This window comes from Petaurus breviceps, unplaced genomic scaffold (assembly GCF_028583685.1).
Source record: "Petaurus breviceps papuanus isolate PSGF00001 unplaced genomic scaffold, PetGlider_PUasm1.0 90804, whole genome shotgun sequence".
Classification (NCBI taxonomy): domain Eukaryota; kingdom Metazoa; phylum Chordata; class Mammalia; order Diprotodontia; family Petauridae; genus Petaurus; species Petaurus breviceps.
Window position 1 is genome coordinate 11,785,539 of NW_027187348.1, and position 22,441 is coordinate 11,807,979.

The 22,441-nt window shown below is 34.6% G+C and overlaps 1 protein-coding gene across 2 annotated transcripts in view; it reads left to right on the top strand.

The window, feature by feature from the left end:
- The window catches only part of PGAP1 (post-GPI attachment to proteins inositol deacylase 1), a 93,230-nt gene extending 73,467 nt beyond the window's left edge, over positions 1-19,763 (top strand). For both annotated transcript variants that reach the window (XM_069070162.1, XM_069070160.1), the window contains exons 24-27: positions 1,191-1,241; positions 2,056-2,288; positions 4,226-4,330; positions 9,756-19,763. In XM_069070162.1, coding sequence (XP_068926263.1) covers positions 1,191-1,241; positions 2,056-2,288; positions 4,226-4,330; positions 9,756-9,891 — 525 coding nt within the window. In that variant the 3' untranslated portion in view covers positions 9,892-19,763. The remainder of the gene's footprint in view (positions 1-1,190; positions 1,242-2,055; positions 2,289-4,225; positions 4,331-9,755) is intronic.
- Positions 19,764-22,441: the final 2,678 nt, after the last annotated feature.

A 22,441-nucleotide genomic window follows, 5' to 3' on the forward strand; every position in this document is an offset into this window, starting at 1 on the left:
CTAGAAGGGTAGTAGTCCCTTCAGCAGAAATAGGGAAATTTAGAAGAAGGAAGCTGAGAGAAAAAAAATAATGAATTCAGTTTTGAACCTGTTGAGTTTAAGCTACCTCTGGGACATTCAATTTGAAATGTCCAGTAAAAGTTTGGTGATGCAGGACTAAAATGGAAGAGAGAAACCAGGGATAGATACATAGATCTGAGAGTGTGTACATAGAGATAATAGTTAAATGCATGGAAATATATAAAGTACTATGTGGAGAAAGAAGAGGGCCTGGTGGCCTCTCACAGTTAGGGAGTGTTCTATGAATGCTTAGTCAGCAAAGGAGACTGAGAAGAAGTAATCAAATATGTTGGAGGAGAACAAGAGAAAGTAGAGTAAGGAAAGAAAACCCATCAAGAAGGGAGAATATGATGAAATCTAGCAGGTGGATTGGGAAGATTGAGGACTGAAAAAATACATTAGAATTGGCAATTAAGAGGTCTTTTATGACTTTGAATAAAGTAATTTTAATTGAAAAATGAGGTGGAAAGGCAGATTGCAAAGGGTGAGTGAGTACAGAGAGCAAGTAGAGATTGTTTTTTCAAGAAGTTTGGCTGAGAAAGGAAAGAGAGATATAGGAAGATAGCTAGAAATGGTGGTAGTTTAGTGAAGGCTTTTTTTTAAGGATAGACGAGGAATAGGCATGTTTAAAGATCATAAGGAAGGAAACAGTAGAGTGAGAGACTGAAAATTTGAGAGAGCACTATTAAGGATACAACCCAGTAGAGAAAATAGTAAGGGATGGGTAAGTGATGGGACTTGGCAAGAAGAAGAAACACCTCTTTGTCAGATAATGGAAGAAAATAGGAGAGAGTGGGAGATGGCAGGGTCTGGGGGATGAAGAGAAAGGGAGAAGAGGGAGCTCACATTAAATGATCTCCATTTTCTAAGTTAAGAGGCAAAGTCCTCAGCTTAAGGAGGTAGAAGGGTAAGGTGTGGGAGGCTTGAAGAGGAAAGAACTTTTAGAATAGCTTCTATGGGGGGGAGAGTAAAATACAGAATTAATTAGGAGGGAATAGAATCACATTGCTCCCTGGTGTTTTAGTCTCCATTTAAAGAGGCATTAAGTGTATTTATAAATTTTACAAGGACATTCAAATATTTCTTGATCCAAAGCAATTTTGAAAACAAAAATTTATTTCTTTTCCTAGATTATTAAATTGTACTCCAACATAACAACATTGAAAAATAACTCTGATACGGTAAGTTGGGTTTTTTTGGTAAAACATACTACATATTTTCATCATCTTTAAGCATTTATCATTTCAGGTTGGCAAGACTTTACATCTTAATCCTTATGAAAATCACAGATCATTGATTACCCTATTTAAAATTATTAACTACTTTCTCTGTTCCTAATGTCTTATTAGGTCCTTTATCATATTCCCTTCTACCTGTCCCTCAGAACTCTGTGGTTAATGTGTCTGGTACCCACTATATTCACTTGTATTCCATCTAGTCAAGAGGTAATTTTAGCCTTTGAGCCCTTGAACCTCAACTGTTCACATCTTAATTTTTAAGAAAATTTGGAAACTACCTGAAAACACTATCTCACCTTCAAGGCCCAATTCTTCTTGACTGTGGTAAAATTGTCAGTTGGCATTCTATGAATTGCTCTATCCAACTCTGTCCCTACCAGAATACTTCTTGAAAACAAGTTTGAAAGAGTTTAAATTGTGGTCCTTTGTCTCAGATAAAAAATCGAGGAAGGGTCAGTGTCTTTTGTCTATTGTATATTAAGGAGAAAATTTTTTAGAAAGAGAATCATCTTTTGAGGATATATTAGCCATAAAATTGAAAGTGGCTAATTCAGAAGACCCAGAAATTATTTCCAGTTGTGCTTTTAGAAAGGCAATAAACATTATCTACCAAATCCTCATTTATGAAGATTGTATTGTATGCATATTTGTTTTTTAAATAAAACTTTTATTTTAAAATGCAACTGTCTTAAACCTTGTTTTGTTTAAGATAAGAAATATCCTAATTAATATTTTGATATTCTTGCTTTCTTTATAGATTCAAAATGTCTCTGGAAGAGCTGAAAACAATACAAACTCTTCTGTTGAAGAAAGACAGAAGAATGATAGATCTCAGCAGAGCATTCCTCCAAGACCAGATGTACTTCCTCTAAGTTTAGCCATTGATAATGCTGAAGATAATTTTAAGATGCATATTACTATTGTTAACTTGGTAATATGGGTCGTATTACTCAGTATGCCATCCTTAATTTATTGGCTAAAGAATCTCAGGTAATGATACAGTTAAAGGTTTAGAGTTGTATAAAAACTGTGGTATAATTCTGATTTGACTTTGATCTATAATTAAACTATCCATCTATAAAGCTTAAGTAAGATTTAAGATACATTATCTTCTGGTCATTGTATGAAATTTTTTGCTAGGAAAATTTACATTGAACCCACTTATATTTGCAAAAATTCTTTCTTTATCTTATATAAATTCCCATAAATATTTAACAAAAAGAGAAAGGTTTTCTTCTATTGTACTTTATTGTAATAAAAATAATTGTATTTGAAAAGTTTAGAGATAAAAAATGGATTTCTGTGGCTTTGCAGGGTGTCCCTTAAGTTGACCTAAAATGACTTTAGTGACTAAAAAGAATTTAGTACCTAGGAAATTATCATCTTCTGTCCTTACTGAAGTCACAAGTCATACAGCACATTTAACAGTGTTACTGAATTTTGTTTTTAGAGTTTATATTTTCATGAATTTTTTAAAACCATGCTCATTTGCTATAGGAGTTTTGCTTTTGTTTTTCTCTTTTCTTCAGGGGGAGGTATTTTAGAAGGGAAGAAAATAAATGCTTGTTAATTAAGAAACCTTTTTTAAAGGACACAAATAGATAAAACCTCAGAGTATTCAGGGAATCCTGCTCAATATAGATTTGAGAAATATGGTTATGTACATTTTAAGTAGTTCCCTATTCCCTCATTGTCATTAAGGTCCAGGCTTTTGCTATTGGATCAATTTTAGTGAAGAAACTACTCATCTTAGTTTTACAACTCAAGATATTCCTTTTTTTAAGCAAAACTAAAATGTGGAAATTCAGATGGACCCCAAAGGACAAATTTCACCTTTGCCACATCTCTTAAATACTCCCTTTTCTCCCCTCTGTTACCACCATCACTCTAGTGCATGTCCTCTTCATCTCACATCTGGACTGTTGCAATGGCCTGCTGGTGGGTCTGCTCGCCTCAAGTCTCTCCTGACTTCAGACACAAGTCTGAAGATGCCACTCGCCTAATTCAGTAAATTTCAGGGGCTCCCTATCATGTCCAGGATGAAAAACAAAATCTTCTTTTTGGTGCTTAAAACCCTTTGTTATGCTTCTACCTTTCCAGTCTTCTTACACCTTACTTCCTAACACTAATACACTTGGATCCAGTGACACTAACCGCCTGGTTGTTTCATAAACAACCTCTTGGTTCCAGACATTTTCTCTGGCTGTCCTTATGCCTAGAATGTCCTGCCTCCTCATTTTCCCTGGCTTCCTTTAACTTTTAAGAAGATTATATCTTCTATAGGAATCCTTTCCCAGTCTTTCTTAATTCCAGTTCCTTTCCTCTTTAAACCATTTCATATTTATCTTATCTATAGCTTGTTTGTACATATTTGTTTGCTTATTCTCTTCCCCATTAGATTATGAGCTCTTTGGGGGTAAGGGATTGTCTTATGTTTCTTTTTCATCCCCAATGTTTAATAGTGCCTGGAACATAGTAGGTGCTTAATAAATGTTTCTTGACTGACTTGCATATTCTGGATGGTTTGACTTGCAAAGCCATTTAAATGATTTAGTATACAATAATTTGATTTATAAATGACTTCTTAGGAAAATAACTTGTGTAGAGTTAAGTACATCTTTGTAGCGTGTTTTATTCTTTCTCCCTGGTATTCCTTTATACCTCAACATTTTATGGATAAAATATAGCCTGGAGAATGGGTATCTCAGTGATAATTTGAAATTAATAACAGTTCACGTTCTGTAGCTCATGAAAGTTTATGGAGTTTTGTCTTCATAGCAACCCTTTGAGATAGATGGTGTAGCATCCCCACTTTAAACTGCATTGCCTCTTGTTCCCATGATTTGTGGGTGTTATTCAGATTTATGCTGATTTGAAATAACCATGTCTATGTAACCTCACTTTTTCTCCCTTTTTCCCTCATATAGGTATTATATTAGACTTAATCCTGATCCGTGTAAACATCTGTCATTTTTCTTCGTTCCAACTCTGGGAATTCTTGGGAACTCTGACATTGTTTCAGTAAAGTCAAGGTATAGTACTTTAATTTTTTTCCCCCACATAGATTTTTAGTCCTCATTTGCAGCTCACATTTCATATTTGGTAAGTAACTTCATATTATTTTTCTCTTTCCTGAGATTAAGTAGGATGGAATAGGAACTGTGGTATATATGCGGATTTACATTGCTAACCACTTATAACATTTCTGTAATTAAATTTCTATGTATCTCTAGGCATTTACATATTAAATTATCATCGTGCTTTGTTGCTGTTTTTAAATAGCTCTCCCTATACCCTTCCTTTTCTGTTTTGTTTTTGTTTTCGTAGGCACATATTTTATTCTTGGTATACAATTAAAGTGATCAGCTTAAATTAACCTACGTCTTTGTAAGGAGAATGGGTTATTACAAAATATTTTTAGACTAATAAATTTTCTTTTTGTCTTTTTTTTGGAGAGGGGAAGGCAGGAAAACTGGGTTAAGTGACTTGCCCAAGGTCACACAGCTAGTAAGTGTTGAGTGTCTGAAATGATTTGAACTTAGGTCCTCCTGACTCCAAGGCCAGTGCTTTATTCACTGTGCCACCTAGCTACCCCTAGACTAATATGTTTTCATCTTTATTTGCTAGTCGTGATGATTTTGGACCATGTGGAAGAGCTGGATATTTTGTTTATTGGGTCCAAGGCAACTAATAGTCTGCCTTCAAGATGCAGTGGAACAAACCATACCCAGTATCCCAAAGCATTCACTTCTGTGTCTCGTCTTCCCTATGATCATTTTCCTTTCTATGTGCCATGTAGTCTCATCTTTAGACATATGTCCTCACTCCCTGTGGGTCCCAGTTGCCCCTCAAAGCTCCACTTTCCTTTTTTCTGAGGCATGGACATTGTTCATAGAAGAATAACCCTTTCAGGGAAAATATGTACTACCTGTGTACTACCTCCCCACAGATTAGACTAATTTTTACTCTTTTTTATGTATTAAAAAAATATTTTCTTGAGATATACTTGGAAGTGTTATGGGATACTTGTGGCCTAGAGGCCCTGTGTTTGTCACCTCTGGAGCAGAGTATATTTTTTGAGGATTGAATTATACAAGAATAGGGATAAAAACTAGACCTAGAATTTCATTGGCATAGAGTTCTTAGCTAAGTTCCCTTTACTGATGTAGGTTGGACCCTTTTCTGCCACTTATAGTCTTAGCCTATAGAAAACACTGAGAGTTTCAGTGATTTTCTTAGTGTCCCACAGCCAACACAGGCTACTACTGTGTGGTTTCGAATAATAATAGCCATTATTATTATTACTAACAACTAAGGCTGATAAAAGGGAAGAATCAAAAATACATAAAAATCAGACAAAAGAATTTAAAATTTCAGCAGTTTGGATCCATTTTGTATAATCTCAAATAGACCTATGTACCTAGTTACCCTAAGGGCATCACTGTTTTTCAGCATAGGAAAATCATAAAATATTTAGGACTAGATATTTTTAAAAAATCATTTAGTTCAGCTCTAATCTTTCACATGAGCATGCTAAGCCCTCAAAGTTAAGTGACTTGTCCAGGGTAACAGAGTTTAGAAGTGACAGAGCTGCTGTCATAATGCTTACCCAAGAGTCCCTAAGAAAATATTACGCAATGTTGTACAGCCCATCTGAATAGTTAAGAAAACTGGGTAGTGTGCAACATATTTTAGAGCTATTTTCATCTAAAACAGCTAAAAATTATACAAAATGATTTGATGTTTGAGGAGATAAATCTTCAGGATTCTAGAAAACTTGCTTTTTTAGAATAATTCCTTGAGTGTACATAATAGTTGAGACTTCACTGTATAAAAAATTAATATGTAGGGAGAAAAAATAATAACTAACATCTAATAGATAATATATATAGTAATTATTAGAGAATAATACTAATGGCCCTTTGTTTTCCACAGGGCTTTACATACATTATCTCTTTTGATCCTCACAACTACCCTGTGATTTAAGCTTCATTTTATAGATGGAGAAACTGAGGCTGAAAGGTTTCATGACTTACCCACACTCACACAACTAGTGATTGAACCAAGATTGAAATCCAGGACTTCCTGACTGAATCTAGCACCCTTCCTATCACTATAGCATAAGGCCTATGGGAAGGTGAACAGTGGTTTGGAATAATTGATAATACAAATGACCTAGATGCCTCAAAATCTGAAGGTTGAAGTAATATGCAGGATCTACGGAGATGCAGTGATTTTTAAAAACTTGCTGTAATTCTCAGCTTCATGCCCCTTGTAAATGTAAGTTCATGTAAGACCTCGTGGTATATGTCAAAGTCTGTACTTAGAACCAGCTCTTCCATTACACCATACTGCCTCTCTTTTTCCTTAATTGTTGTAATTCTCTTTGCATATAGAATTATAGGGATTTTTTTCCATTTCCAATCCTTAATGTTTAATATTTCTTATATTGCATTTTGATCTTTACCTTTGAAAATACTGAAGTTTTTTTTTTTTATTGTCATGACTTTATGGGACATGTCTACTAAGCAGTTGTTTTCCAAGGTAAAAGGAGCAGAATTCACAGAATCTCAGTGTTAGAAGGGAGCTCAGGGAGCTCATTCTCTGTAACATCCCCAACAAGTGATGGGGAACTCATTACCTTATGAGCTGGTGTTAACTCTAGCCCATTCCACCTTCTCTTAAAAAGTTCTTCCTTTACATGGAACCAAAATCTGCTTCTCTGTAACTTTCACCCACCATTAGAATGTGAGACCCCTGAGAACAAAGAGTCTTAATTTTTGTTTTGTATCCTCAGTGTTTTGCACTTAGTAAGCACTTAATGTTTTTTTTTCATTCATTAATTATTTACTTCTCTTATTTATACTCTCCAGACCTGCCCAGTGAGAACAAATCAAATCCTTTCCTCACTTTTTTCCTCTTTTCTGGTTTTTTTCCTGCCTTTTAAAATTATTCTGTTTCATGCTTTTATGTTCCTTCCAACTTTAACATACCAGCAGTTTTAAAGTTTCGTTTTTCTTTAAGATGATTTGGTTCCTATTCTAAACTGTGTGCAAACTCTTGGTTTTATCTGGTTATAATAATTAAGTATTATAAAAGGATTTTGAAACCAGGTTTTCAGCACAGAAGACAAAATAATGAAAACCTTTTTAAGGGACAGGAGAAGAATCCAACATTTGAATGACAAGAAAATTGCTAAAAATGCCCCAATTATGACCTAAATGATTTTAGTTAGACTCCTAATAAAATTTACAAATACTATTTAAAGTATGATTAAGATTTATTTATTGGTATTTGTATATTATTTATATTATATATAATATATTTTATATTTATTATGATTAAAGTAATATTTTTCAAAGTCAGTCTGCTTTAATATTTGAGCCTTTTTTTCAGAACATATACATACACATATTTTAAAAACAAAATCTTATATTATTACATTTATTTGTCAATTTTGGAATATTTTTATCCTCCAAAATTACTATGTATAAATAGAAATGTAATTTGTAATCATAATTTGTACAAAATCATAATATTCTTTTCTTCTCAGTTAACTTTGACTGCTTTTTAATTGTGTAAAATGGTAACCTAAATAAAGTGTTGTACAATGGTAAAAACTCTGGATTTGGAATGAGAGAGTCTATTTTTCAAAACATGATTCTGCTGCCTTGTGACCCTGAGCAAGTGAAATTTTCTTGACCTCATTTTTCTCAACTATAAAATGAGGGAGTTGGACTCTCTAAGGCTCCTTACAGCTCTAAATCTGTTATCCTAGTAATTTTATAACCAAGTAACACTGAAATATGTATTTTCATACTCGTATTTTAATGTTGCACATATACAGAGTGAAACCAAAGCTGTGTTTTAGAAATTCAAACTCCTGAAAGGAGTTATTATATTTAAACATGAGTAAATATTGAAATATTTTAAGCATCCTTATACACTTACAGTATTGATAAAATTATTTTTTAATTTGTTATGTCATATATATAAACATACAGTCAATAATGCAACCACACTTGCCACTTAATTACCATATTATTAGAAGGGAGACTTCAAATTGCACTAATCCCTACACATAATGGATTGCTTACAAGTCACAGGTATTGAGGCAGGATTGGCAGAAAATTAAGCTTTCCGAAGCCTATCTTGCTTGTTTCACCAAATGAAAAGTTTTTATGTCCCTATTACTGTCAGTACAATTACCTGCCTTTTTCATTATGTTTCTTGGAAAACTTTAACTTTTCTATAAAATTGACATTTGAAATATTCTAGATCTTACTTTCTACATTTCTTTTTCATTTGCAAGTGAGATTAATGTGTGCAAAAACTTGGCTGTAGGCGTTAAAAGATGTGTCCTTTTTTTCCACTTTTTGGAGGGAGTAAGGCGGGGCAATTGGGGTTAAGTGACTTGCTCAAGGTCACATGGCTAGTAAATGTTAAGTGTCTGAGGCCAGATTTGAATTCAGGTACTCCTGGCTCCAAGGCCAGTGCTCTATTCACTGTGCCACCTAGCCACCCCAAAAGATGTGTCTTTTAAAGCCCTTAATTAATTGACTCTTTCCTGCCTTCCCAGTCTTTTCATACTTTATTGCTTTGCACAGATGGTACTCTACAATCCAATTCCTTTCAGTTAGTTACACAGGATACTCTATCTCCTGCCTGATTCTGTGCATTTTCCCTGCTTGTGCCTCATACCCAGAATTCTCTCTCTTCTTGCCTTGCCTCCTGACTTCCTGGACTTTCTTCAGGTCTCAGCTAGGTTCCCATCCTTCTGTAAGAAGTCTTTAATGACTCCCCTTCCCCTTCCCCCTGTGATTACTTTCAATTTACCCCTTATATACCTGGTTTGTGTGTCTCCCCTATTAAAATCTGAGCTTCTTCAGGGCAGGAACCGCTTTTGCCTTCCTGTTGTGTGTATTCCCAGTGTTAGCACAGTACTTGGCACATTGTAAGCATATAATAATTATTGTTTATATAATGTTTCTTGACTGTCTACAAACATTATATTAAGTTGTTCATTCTTCCCCCAAGTTTTTTTTTTGAGGTTCTCTGTGCTTTTATAATTTTCTCAACCATTTGTCATGGTTGTCAAATATAAAATTGAATATGAAATGAAATTTGGCATAAATTATAGTAACATAGAAATAACTAGTGCTATCTTTTATTGTAAATTTCCTACATTTAGAGGATTAGTGCTTTTCTAGTGGTAAAATTTTACAAAGCCAAACAAAACTCTGATTACAAAATGTAATTTTCACAATCAGCTTTTTTAACCTTTTGAATTAGAAAAAAAAATCTGCAAATGAAGGAAACTTCACAGTTAGCAAAATATTACATTTAAAACAGCATAAAATATTTTTATGTTTTTCTCAAAATCACGTATAATATTGGCTTCACACAATTCCACTGTAGTTTGTAATAACACATAATTATGTTTCTTTCTTTTTGCAGTAAACTGTTGAAGACTGCCGCCCAGTTTCCACTTCTAGTGGCCATTGGCGTGGTTGCCTTTGGCTCTACACACTTATACAGAGTGCCATACTTTGTAGTCGTTCCTCTTTTACTCCATATGTTGTCTAGTATTTGATTTGAGAAATAGTAGGGGTACTTTGGCTCTTCAGGAAGGTAATGAAAAAGAAAAACAGACTCATCAACTCGGACTGCAGGATCCTTCGGAGAAGACAAGTCTATTTTTACAATATGAAAATTCAAAACTAGTTTTGTAACCCCTGAGAAAGTATTTGAGGCATGGTTTTGTTTTTGTGGTGTGGCATGTGTCTACTAATCACTTTGAAAAATGAACATAAGGAGTTTAGTGACCAAAATCTTTCAAGATTTCAATTCCTGTGCATACTAGTCTATTTGGTTTATGATTCTAGTGGTGTTTTATAGTCTAGATTCAGTAGATACAGCATTATTTATATTGACATTGCAAGCATTTTGTTCTTTCATCCAGTTTTTCTACTGAAATGTGTTCCTTTGCATTTACTATAGTTTTTATATTGAGAATTAAGTCATAAAGAGGTGGATAAAATTCATATCACAGTTTCCTCAGAAAACAGAATATCAAGAATACTTTTTGTTCAGTTTTGAGAAACCATATTTATGAGGTGTATTGTTAACATTCTTTTATGTCTACAAGGTTATATTCATTTTGAGTTTTTCTTGGCCTTCTGACAAGATATTTTTCAGTAACCTTTTAAAATTTATTATTAAAAGCATCAAGAGCTGAGAAGTTAAAGAAATGGTCTTTTTATTATTTTTCAAATGCTGACTATCATTTTGTATTCATGGCAAATACCTTAAGTCTCCTAAACAATGCTAGCATTTAACCATAAGAAAACAATTTGTCATAGCTATTCACTTACTGGCAATGAATTAATTATTTCAGTCTGTGCCTTCATCAAACCTAAGTTTGTCTCTTCACAACTTCCGCCTGTTGCTTCTTGTTCTGTCCTGTTCTGTCTGGCCAAACAGAATAAGCATAATCCATCTTTCCCATGATGGCTCTTCAAATACTTGAACACAGTTTTCTCTCCTCTTCCCTTCCCCTATGTCTTCTATTCTCTGGGCTAAACATCCCCAGTTTCATCAGTCAATCTTTATATAACATAGACTTAGCGTCCTTAATTTTCCTGGTTGCCCCACTCTGAAGGCTCTCTAGTTTATTGATGTCCTCAAGTGGTGATGCCTGGAACTGGACACAGTGCTCCAGATGAGGTCAATGATGGGCAGATGTGGAGAGACAATAACCTCTTTATTTCTGGAAACCATGCCTCTCTTAATGCAGCCCAAAATCACTTGAGGCTTTTTTGGCAGCCACATCACACTGTTGACTCATGTTGTACTTCTAATCCATGAAAACCCATGGATCTTTTTCAGACAAACTGTTCATTCCTTTCCCATCACATATTTCTGAAGTTGGGGATTTTTTTTTGTACCCGTTTTTAAAACTTTACATTTTTGTAGCAAGTAAAATATCTTCCAAAGTCCATCTTATTAGATTCATCCCATTACTAATCTGCCAATGTATTGGATCCTGACTATTGTCGACTCTGTTAGCTATTCCTCCCAATTTTGTGTCACCTGCAGATTTTATGAGCATGCTATCCACACCTTATTTTTAAAATAACAGTTTATTTTCCCCCAGTTACATTTAACGACAATTTTTAATATTCATTTTTTAAATTGAGTTCCAAATTTTCTCTCTTCCTTCCTCACCACCCCCAAGAAAGCAAGCAATTTGATATAGGTTATACATGTTCAGTTATACAAAACCTATTACCATATTAGTCATGTTGTGAAAGAAGACACAGACCCAAAGGAAAAAGATGAAAAAAATACAAAAAGGGAAAAATAGTATATTTTGATCTGCATTCTGACTCTGTCAGTTCTTTCTCTGGAGGCGGATAGTGTTATTCATCTAAGTTCTTTGGAATTGTCTTGGATCATCATATTGCTGAAAATAGCTAAATTGTTGACAGTTGATCATCATATAGTATTGCTGTTACTGTGTATGATGTTCTCATGGTTCTGCTCACTCTGCTTTGCATCAATTCATATAAGTCTTCCCAGATTTTTCTGAAACCATTCTGCTTGTTATTGTTTATATAACAAAATAGTTTTCCATCACAGTCACATACCACAATTTGTTCGGCCATTCCCAACTAATGAGCATCTCCTCAATTTCCAATTCTTTGCCACCACACACAAAAAAAAAAACTACTGTAAATATTTTTGTACATATAGTTCCTTTTTCCTTTTCTTTGATCTCTTTGGGATACAGACTTAGTAATGTTATTGTTGGATCAAAGGGTATGTACAGTATTATAGCCCTTTGGGCATAGTTCCAAATTGCTCTCCAGAATGGTTGGATCAGTTCACAACTCCACCAACAGTGCATTCGTGTCCCAAGTTCCCCATATCCCCACCAGCATTTGTTATTTTTTATTTTTGTCATATTAGTCAATCTGGTAGTTGTGATGTGGTACCTCAGAGTTGTGTTAATTTACATTTCTCTAATCAGTAGTGATTTAGAGTATTTTTTCAGAAGACTAGATAGCTTTGATTTCTTCATCTGAAAGCTACCCTTTCATATCTTTTCATCATTTTGACTACTGATCAGACCAATAATAAATTGCATTTTTATATTACATGATTTCATTATAGTATAATATAAACACATTTCATAACAGGGATAGGGATTGAACATTTGATTTCATTGACAAAGGAATCTATCAAATGAGGAAATTCCTTCTACCAATGTAAGGCAATATCTTCTCTCCAACTTATAGTTTGAAAGCTGCATGGGGCACTGGAGGTTAAGTAACATGCCCAGAATAATGCAGCCAAAAGTGGGACTTGAATCCAAGTGTTACTGGCTCCAAGCCCATCTTTCTGTACTTTGTGCCAAGTGGCTTCACATATTTTGAGGTAATAGTAAAGAAATAGATGTAAAGAGGACCATCAGCATCATAGGTTATAAAGAAGTTTGTCCTAAGACTTAGAAGTTCACAGTAATAAATGCTTGCTTTGTCAAATTAAATTTAATTAATTAAAGTTTTTAATAATAATCCGCAATAAACAAAGGTATGTTCTGTTTATGCATCACAAAGGGAAATAAGGAATTAGAATATTATCTTAAGTTGAAAAATATGGGCCACTTATATGGCCCAAATTCATAGAATCATGGTCTGACTGTCTAATGAAATGACACAAATGGTTTCAGATTTTCCAGTTGGATCTAAGTAGATGCATACTAAAAATGCTGGTCTATTTAAATAAGTTTAGAAAATTATTTCTTCATATTTATATATAGCTATAAGTTGAATATTAACTAAAATTCTAAGTATTTCTACACCTTTGCTTATAAATGTTTATTTAACTTAGTTATAGAGAAAGTCAGTTTAGTGGAAAGTACGAAAGAAAGGTGATCAGGAGACATAGAATCCTGTATTTAGAGCAGGAAGGGATCCTAGAGGACATTGAGTTCAACTCTTCATTTTATAGATGAGAAAACTGAGGCACAGAGATGTTAAATGAAATATGTTCTTGACTTAGGTCTGCTATAAGCAACTCAGTTATCCTGTTCTTATCTTTCAAAAATAGTGAATAAAAGAGGGGAAGTTGAACTAGATAGATATCTAAGTTTGTTTTCAGCTCAAAAAATTATATTAATCTAATTATATCTTGATTTATTGATTTTTATGTTAAATTTTTTCATGAATTAGGATGCATTACTCTGCAGTATTTGAGGCATCACCTAGGCTTGTGAAGTTAACTGGGAAAAGGTATTGTGGAATGTCAGTCAACAAGTATTTATTCAGTGTACCTACTATGTTCTAGGTACCATGCTAAGCACCGGGTATACAAAGAAAGGCAAAAGGCAGGCTTTGCTTTTGCAGAACTAATAATAATAGTCTAATGAGGGAAATATGCAGGCAACTGTGTACAAACAAGAATCAGATCTTCACAGTAAGGAAATATTAAAAGTATCTTTAGGAACTTTATATATGTAATCAAATTATACAAGAAAAAAGTTTTCCACAAGCAGAAAACCTCTGTGTATGTTTGTGTATACCTGAATACCCAGGCATGTTCTCAGGTAAAAGTGAAATGATACTTTTATAAGGTAGAGTCAGTATTTTGCTTTAGAATCAGAAAATTTACTTCCATCTTCTTGAAATAAGGGTACTGCTTTGAAATCACAAGACTTAAGTTCAGATCCTGGCTGTGACACTTAATATCTGTATGACCCTAGACAAGTCATTTAATTGAGTCACAATTTCCTTATCTATAAAATGAGGGGTTGGACTAAATGACCTCTGAGGGCCCTGCTAAGTAGCTCTAAATCTTTTTTTTTTTTTTGCTTTTGGGAGGGCAATTGGGGTTAAGTAACTTGCCCAAGGTTACACGGCTAGTTTTTTTGTGTGTTAAGTGTCTGAGGCTGGAACCGAGCTCAGGTCCTCCCGACTCCAGGCCAGCACTTTACTCACTGCATCACCTAGCCGCCCCTCTAGCTCTAAATTTTATGATCCTGTGATTCCTTGCTTTAAAATGCCAGGCTGCTTTTGTAATTAGGCATTTAATGCTTCACAACAGTCTTATCCAAGAAAACAGGAAACTCAAAATTCTAGCCTTATGTTCTTTTTAATTTATAACAATTATAAAGTAAAATTCAGTGATGCTAATTGTATCAAGCTAATAAAACTTTTTTTTTTGGAGGGGGGAAGGCAGGGTAATTGGGGTTAAGTGACTTGCCCAAGGTCACACGGCTAGTTAAGTTTCTGAGGCCGGATCTGAACTCAGGTCCTCCTGATTCCAGGGCCAGTACTCTATTCACTGTTCCATCTAGCCACCCCATAAGCTAAAACTTTTAAAATAAAACTGTATATATGCCAAAATCTCAAAATTTATAATAATTTACCAAGACTGGACTGATTTTCCTTTGTAAGTTAAGAAGTTTTTAAAGAGAATAGCTACTAAAGAAAATTAATCATTTTGAGACATGATAAAAGTGCATTCATTTTACTCTCCCCTTGGAGGGAGAATAAATTCATCTAGAGTGAGTACAAAACCCAAAATATCTAAAGATACCACTATTCTAACACAGAAAATTAAGACCCTTGTTTTGTTTTCCAAACCTGTCTCTTTTTATTGCTTTCAACTTTTCTATTAGTGCTAAAGAGAGGCTTTTTTCTTGATGTAATCCACCATTATCAGTTCTTTTTATTTTTTAGCATTATTGGTGTCCGATTGATTATTGAGAGAGAGCTGCACATTTCCCTTAACTAACACTAAAGATGTTTCTGGGCACTCTGCATTAGCAGCCAATAAGGGTGATAAGAAAAGGAACAAAAAGCAAAGGTGACCTTAGTTGCTGACTTGTTTGGGTTGTCTGGACTTAACCATATTTGAAACCATGAATCCTGAACTCTGAATTCTTTTCTATGTGAAATGATGGCACAAGGACAGAGGCTAGCACTGACCTGGATCCTGCTTTTCTAGACTAATTGCAAATACTTCATATTCATTAAAAAAAAAACCTCTTTTCAGCAATATTTGGTTAATGGAACTCTAGTTACTATATTTAAGTACCTGATTGTGATGAGGCAGCATTTTATTCATTCAAAACAGCCTTTGCTTTCAGTTCACAGTGTAAGTTTTCAAGATTCTGTCATAATTGGTAGCATAAGACATTTTCAACACTTGTTTCATAAAAAGCATTGCAGCAACCACAGAGGTCAAAGGAAAGATCAAAGTATCCTGTGGTTGACAAGGAAAACTCCTTATGAGAAAATATTAGTGATCTAATAAAATCTTTTTGTTTAATCTACTTAGTTGAACTAGAGGTGCAAATATCTGATTCTTTGTACCTTATAAACTAGAGTATAAAGCTGTATAAGGTTTAGGGAGAAAATATTAGTGACCATAAATTTCTTAAGATTGATATGAAAGAATAAAAATGAGAAACATTTCATTATAGGGTAAATATAGGCAATACGCCTCAATTAAATGTGGAGGGAAAAATATTTATCCTCATTTTCTTCATAGAGCTGTATATTGATGATAGACTTTCATTTTTCTGTGATCTTTTCATAGCTTTGTTTGGCATGGTATATTGCCAGCAGTGATCATGTTTTGAAATGCCAAGTCATAGGTTAAATTGATGATGACTTTTTATAGGACTTGATGAAGACCAAGTCAGAATCAGTGTCTTTGTTCCGTAACCTCTAACTTTAAACATTTGTGAAGAACTTTCTTGATTTATTTTGTTTGGGCCAATGAAGATTTGCTTCTGAAAACACTGAGAGTAGCCATTTTATAGGTTTATATTTGCCTTTATTTTTTACATTACTTTGATTTTTAGTATTTATATAGTAACATAATTAGTAAAAAATTATTTATATGTTCCAAGGCCTCAAAAGGGCACATTTTATATTTCACATTATACTTGTTCTGTGTCATATTAAAATTTTTTACATCCTTTTGTAAGGAAAAATGATAGTTTTTTTTAAGTTTGAGCATAAAGCACTGAATTGGAAATTATTGAACAGTATTCATAAACTTAGCAGAATGTACTTTAGCCACCAAAGCTACATGCAACTGTAATATACCTCGGGATACTTGTGCCAATGAGCTATATTTAGCATACTGGGGTAAAACAAAAACAATTTTTCACATTTTTAAGCTAGCACTTACATTAACAAATGTGTAACTGGCAAAAGATTGTATTTTGTACCCTTGTTTTTCTATATGTTTAAAGATTTTAATATAGTATCACAACTTTATTTGATATCTGAAATAGTGGTATCAGACTCTTCATTTGAAGTATCTAATTTACATTATTTGATAGTAAGTTGTCTTAATTTTTATATCACTTTATCTTTTCGTTGTCAATAAAAGTGTCCCTCATTTAATGGAATATCCCAATAGTTCCAGGGAACTTTGCTGCAAAGCAGATTTGGTTCATTGGTTCCAATTTTTCCAAAAAGCACTTGACTGCCAAGATAATAGTAGATTGCTATGTTAAGGGGAAAAAAAAACACAAAGTTAGAATTGGACTTTATAGATATCCCCCTTGTTTTACAGATATTAAAACTGTCGTCCCAAGAGAGAAAGTGACATATAGTCATTCACCTTGGGAGCAGTTCACCTTTTAGAGTTGGGGTTAACTATAATGACTCTGCCAGCAGATCACACTGCACATGTTCCCAAGGCAAAGTCAGTCTTTCAATTCAGGAAGCATTTCTTAAGCACCTACCATGCATTAGGCACTGTGCCAGACTCTGGAGAATACAAAGACAAAAAGGAAAACTTTTCCTGGATCCCTTCCCGCTCTTAAGAGTCTCTGGCTCTGGCACCACCATGAAAGAAATAACACAACGAGCCTACTAGATGTACTCAAATAAAACTTTAATTTTTTTAAAATAGCAAAATTAAGGGGAAATCAGGGTGCCACATTAACCATGCTAACATCATAACTGTACTGTTGTATTTAAGTTACAAAATGGAATTACTAAATCTGAAAATGTACAACAGTCACACTTTGCCTCCAGTGTATAGATGCCTATAGATGTAGTAGATTTGCCTTTATGGCAAGCCCTAACACTTCTAACTGTTCTAACTGCAATCTTGCCTTATTTTTGTCTACTTTTACATCGTGTGACTTCATTGGCTTCTCACTGCCTACTAATGCTGAAAGGTCAGCAAGGTTTTGTGCTAAGAGCGATTGACTGGGAGTTAGAGACCTCTTGTTCTATTCCTGGCCCTGTCCATGACCTAGCTGCATGACCTTAACCTGTCTTACTGCAGAACATCTCTAGGCCTCAGTTTCATCATATAGAAGATGGAATCCCTAAAAATTCTTTATAGCTGTAGTATTTGATCCTATACCTCATCTGACAGCTACTTCAACAGCAATTAGTAGATTGTGCATAAGTGTTCATTTAATTGAAAAACTGCTGCTATCCTCATGTTAAGATAGTGTTGGTTGGGTTTAGCAATGTGCTAAGCACTATTGAACTTTAGCCTAAAGTGCTGTAGTTTCACTGTTATACTCATGCACAGATAACTAGTTATTAGTGGCAGCAAGACCATGTGGAAGTAAAGGAACTATAAATTCAAGATAAAATATTTCAATTTCATTATTTCTTAAAGCAGTATAGAAATTTGAGCTAAACTCCAGATTAATGTTGTTAATATCTGTTAAGTGAGAAATATGTGTATCTCATGTATTTATATTTTGTATATGTTCAGAAGTATATTTTTAAAGTACTACTCCAAGTTTGCCCATAGTGGATTTTTCTTAATGCAGATCATTTAAATATTTTATTTTAAATGTATGATATTATTTCTAATATAGTTTTAGAACAATAATTTGACCTTTCACTAACTATAAATGTGGCAAAATACAAAGGTTGATATGACCTGTACTCCTAGGGAAAGCAGGCCAAAACTGAGCTTTTTTTCTCACTGTGACCTTGGATTTCTAGTTTTATAGGGCAAAATAGACTGTGCCTTAAAACAGTAAAGAAAGATGCCCTATAGATTTTTGGAAACTGTAGATTTCAGTATGGGTATTCATCTCAAATTGGCCAAAAATCTTTTTTCTTCAAGGTCAATAAAATAGTGCTTTAAAAATATGAGCTATTTATTTCCTTCATATTTGGGGAACTGTCATTCTAAGCATCTCCCTTACTTTCTAGAGATTTCATGTAAAATTCAAATGAACAGTTATATACAAAGAAATAGGGACTTGATGACACTAAATAATTAAATTCTAATTTTGAAACAACTGGAAGCATCCGTGACCTTGACTTTACATGTGAAAATCTGAATAACATGGAATTGTTGTCTTAATGATCCAGCAGTCATGCATTTCTTCCCAGGATTTACCTTGGCCAGGGACCTCTCCCCTCAAAGTATTTAGAAGCATGTGTTATGTGAGCATCTAAATAAATGTACTTAAGATTAAAAAAAAAACCTTGAGTGGTTTTGTTCTTAAGTCATTAAACTCATATTCATAATGTACCTGTTTTGAGATTCTTTTCCCTCTCCACCTCAATTACCAAGACTGTACAGATTTTTTTGTCAAAGAATTATGTGTATATTTTCCTAAAGTAATAGATGTGATTCCTATTTGAACTCCTCCCAAGTTGTCTTTTGGTCTGTAATCTTAACTGAAAATTTCCCACGTTTGTGGACTTGATAGGCCAGTTCATTTCAAGTTAATTTTTTAAAAATTCATCCCTTTTCATATTAAATTTCTTTTCTCACTGATTTTTATGAAATGATAGGGTTCTCTGAAACCCTCTAGAGACTACACCTTTCTTTACTACATTGAGATGGAAGCAGAGAAAAGGGAAAGTAATAGAAGAAATTCATTCCTATACCCAGTGCTGTCCCACATCAGCATTCATACCCTAATTATAGGCCCATAGAAAGGCTGTATGTAATGATGAGATAAGAGATATCAAAATCTTTTTGCAAATAATATCCACATACGGACCATGCAGTGCATAGTAACTGAACTGTGTTGTACACTCATTCCCATTCAGTGCAAAGGCTTATTATACCACAGTAAAACTACTCAACTATAACATGGACTAAAAAGATAACTCTTCCAAGTCCTTTCCATGTGGACATGCATGCTTTTCTTCAGAACTTTGTACAGTGTTGTGCTAAAGACACCTTTGTGTATACTTGTTTTGTATAGTATAATTAACGTTATTACATCGAACTTGTAATTCACAAAAAGTGCTACTTACCGTACTCTCTATAGAGTGTTGTAAATGGTTTTTTACCTTGTTTCAACCCTCTGCTATTAGGTGTAGGGTGCAGTGCGTGAATACTTCGGTCTTTGCTCAGGTATTAATGTGTAGCCGTTTTGGGTGCTTTCTTTTTAACTCATCATATTCAGTGTTCTAAATGTGCAACAATAAATTTGGTGAAAAAGAGACTGCACCGTGTGAGCGGCATTCATTATGACTTCTCTTCGTAAAGAACCTTTGAAGTAAACTGGATTATTTTCCCCCAAACCTAACTACTTGGAACACTAGTAACATGGAATACCAACACATAGACAAAAGAGTTCTAAATAAAATTACACAAGGGATGTGCTGTGCCTGTGAGATGCCAACTCAGCTTTTAGAAGGGAAGCAAGAGAAATACTTTGTCATGGTATTTTCTAGCCTTTGTGAATGGATAATCAATTCTTTTCTATGTCCAGGAACATTTTGATTGAAATTTCATTGTTACTGCACTTTTTCAGAACTTCTCTCATTTCTCAGAATCTTGTACATGCTTCCCCAAAACAGATTTGAGATATTCATCAGTGCCTAGAACTAGGGAACCAAGAGGCCAAAAGACAAAATTTGTTTGTATTTAAAATGTCAGGTGGGCTGTGGGATCAGTTACCTAGAGCATTCAGTTAGCCAGATATTATTATAGAATTGATTTCATCTGGTCCTCTCTTTAGTACTTACCCAAGAACCTACTGAGTCTCGGTAACTTTATCTTTTTCTTTCTCAGTCTTTTACCTTTTTTATCTCCCTCTCTTCCTTTGAATTGGCTACCTTTTGCTCCCCTCTCTATTTCTACATGTTTTCCCCTCATATTCTTTCTGCCCTCAATTGACCTCCCCCCCAAAACCCAAATAATTTTTATATACTTGTAGTTCAACAAGATTCATGCTCCCTGTTCTTAATTTGAAAATGCAGATGAGTATATTTCTCAAATTTCAAGAAAACCAATTTTAAATTGTTTTCATGCTTCAGTAAAAGATTTTAAGTAAGCCATTAACCCTTTATTTGGAGTGAGAATATAAGGAATGGAGGTCACATCTAAAATAAATTAAGACAACCAGTCAGGAACAGATTGGGGGCATTAGAACAGTGTTAGAACAGATTCTGGATTTCTTGGCCATCTGACTATTCAAGACAAGAAAGGGCTAGGACAGAGGTGGGGAACCTGTGGTTTTAAGGTAACATGTGGCCCTCTTGGTCTTCAAGTGCAGCCCTTTGAGTCCAAGTAGGTACTTGAGGACCTAGAGGGCCACATGTGGCTTTGAGGCTGCAGGTTCCCCATCCCTTGGCTAGGAATGATGCAGGAAAAACCAAGTTTGCCTGTTAGTCTGAGCTACCACTGCTGATGAGCAGGCCATATTTCTTCTAGCAACAAGACTAACCAACCGCCTTTTACTGAGACAAAATATGTATATGAATCTCCTTATATTTTTGCCATGAACTTCAAATGCATAGTAGGTTACAATCTTCCATTCTAAAAATAGGGATGATTTAATTATAATATGTATATTGCCCATAGTACATACACTCCATCACTATCACACAAGTCTGAGGAAAAGTTCCTGAGATAACTTTTTAATTTTAAATGACAATAGAAAAGTTGTAGGTATCCATGTAGTTACAGGCTCACCTAAAAATCCTATGGGATCCTGAAAGGTAGCTAGGCATAGAAAATAGAGTACTGGACTAGGAGTCAAACCACTAACTAACTGTGTGAACTTGGGTAAATTCCTTAACTTGTCTGGCTCTGTCTCCTCATCCGTAAGATAAGAGGTTGTAATACTCTGAGGTCCCTTCCTTTGCTAAAAGTACTATAATTCATAGATAATAATAGCTCACATTTCTATAACCCTTACTACGTGCCAGGCACTGTGCTAAGTGCTTTAAAATGATCTCATTCGGGGCAGCCAGGTGGCTCAGCGAGTAAGAGCACCGGCCCCAGTGTCGGGATGATCTGGGGATTGAATCTGGGCTCAGACACCTAGCACCCACCCAGAAATAACTGGCCGTGTAACCTTGAGCAAGTTACTTAACCCCAGTTGCTTAAAAATAAAATAAAATAAAATGATCTCATTTGATTCTCATGACAAACCTGGGAGGTAGGTGCTATTATTATCCCTATTATAGAGTTGAGGAAACTGAGGCAGAGGTTAAATGACTTGCTTAGGCTTACATAGCTAATAAGTGACATTGGATCTAAACTCAAATTTTCCTGCCTCCAGGCTTAGTACTATATCCATTGCACAAATTATTCATTCCTAAAGTGGTGCCAAAAGTTATTCTTTAAAGTATTCTATTGTAACAGTTGTAATGTCCAACTGAAAATGATGGTGATTGATGGTGTACCAGTGTACACCTCTGATCATTGTATTTCAAAGAAAGACAAGCAGAGCCGTTTGTTGAAATGCAGATAGAATGTAAAGGCTGCTAGGCTAGAGCCAAGAGACGAGTCAGGAAGATCAGCGTTCAAGTCCAGCCTCAAACTCTTAACAGCTGGGTAACCCTGGACAAGTTACTTAATCTCTGTTTGCCTCAGTTTCCTCAACTGTAAAATGGGGTGATAACAGTAACTACCTTGTTCTGAGCCTTGAATATAAAAGACTATAAACATTATTCCCTTCTACTATCCCTTATGAGGACATTCTAAGACTCCTCCATCTCTAAAAGCCAAATAGAACCCTTCTAAAATATTGAAGGGCCATTGTTGATAGCGTGACCATGGATATGTCTAACAGTTTATTCAACCCTTAAATCTGGGAATTTAATAGGTCTCTTCTTTTGGTTTTTGGTTTTGTTTGTTTTTAAACACTGTAGTACATGTATGGAAATCAT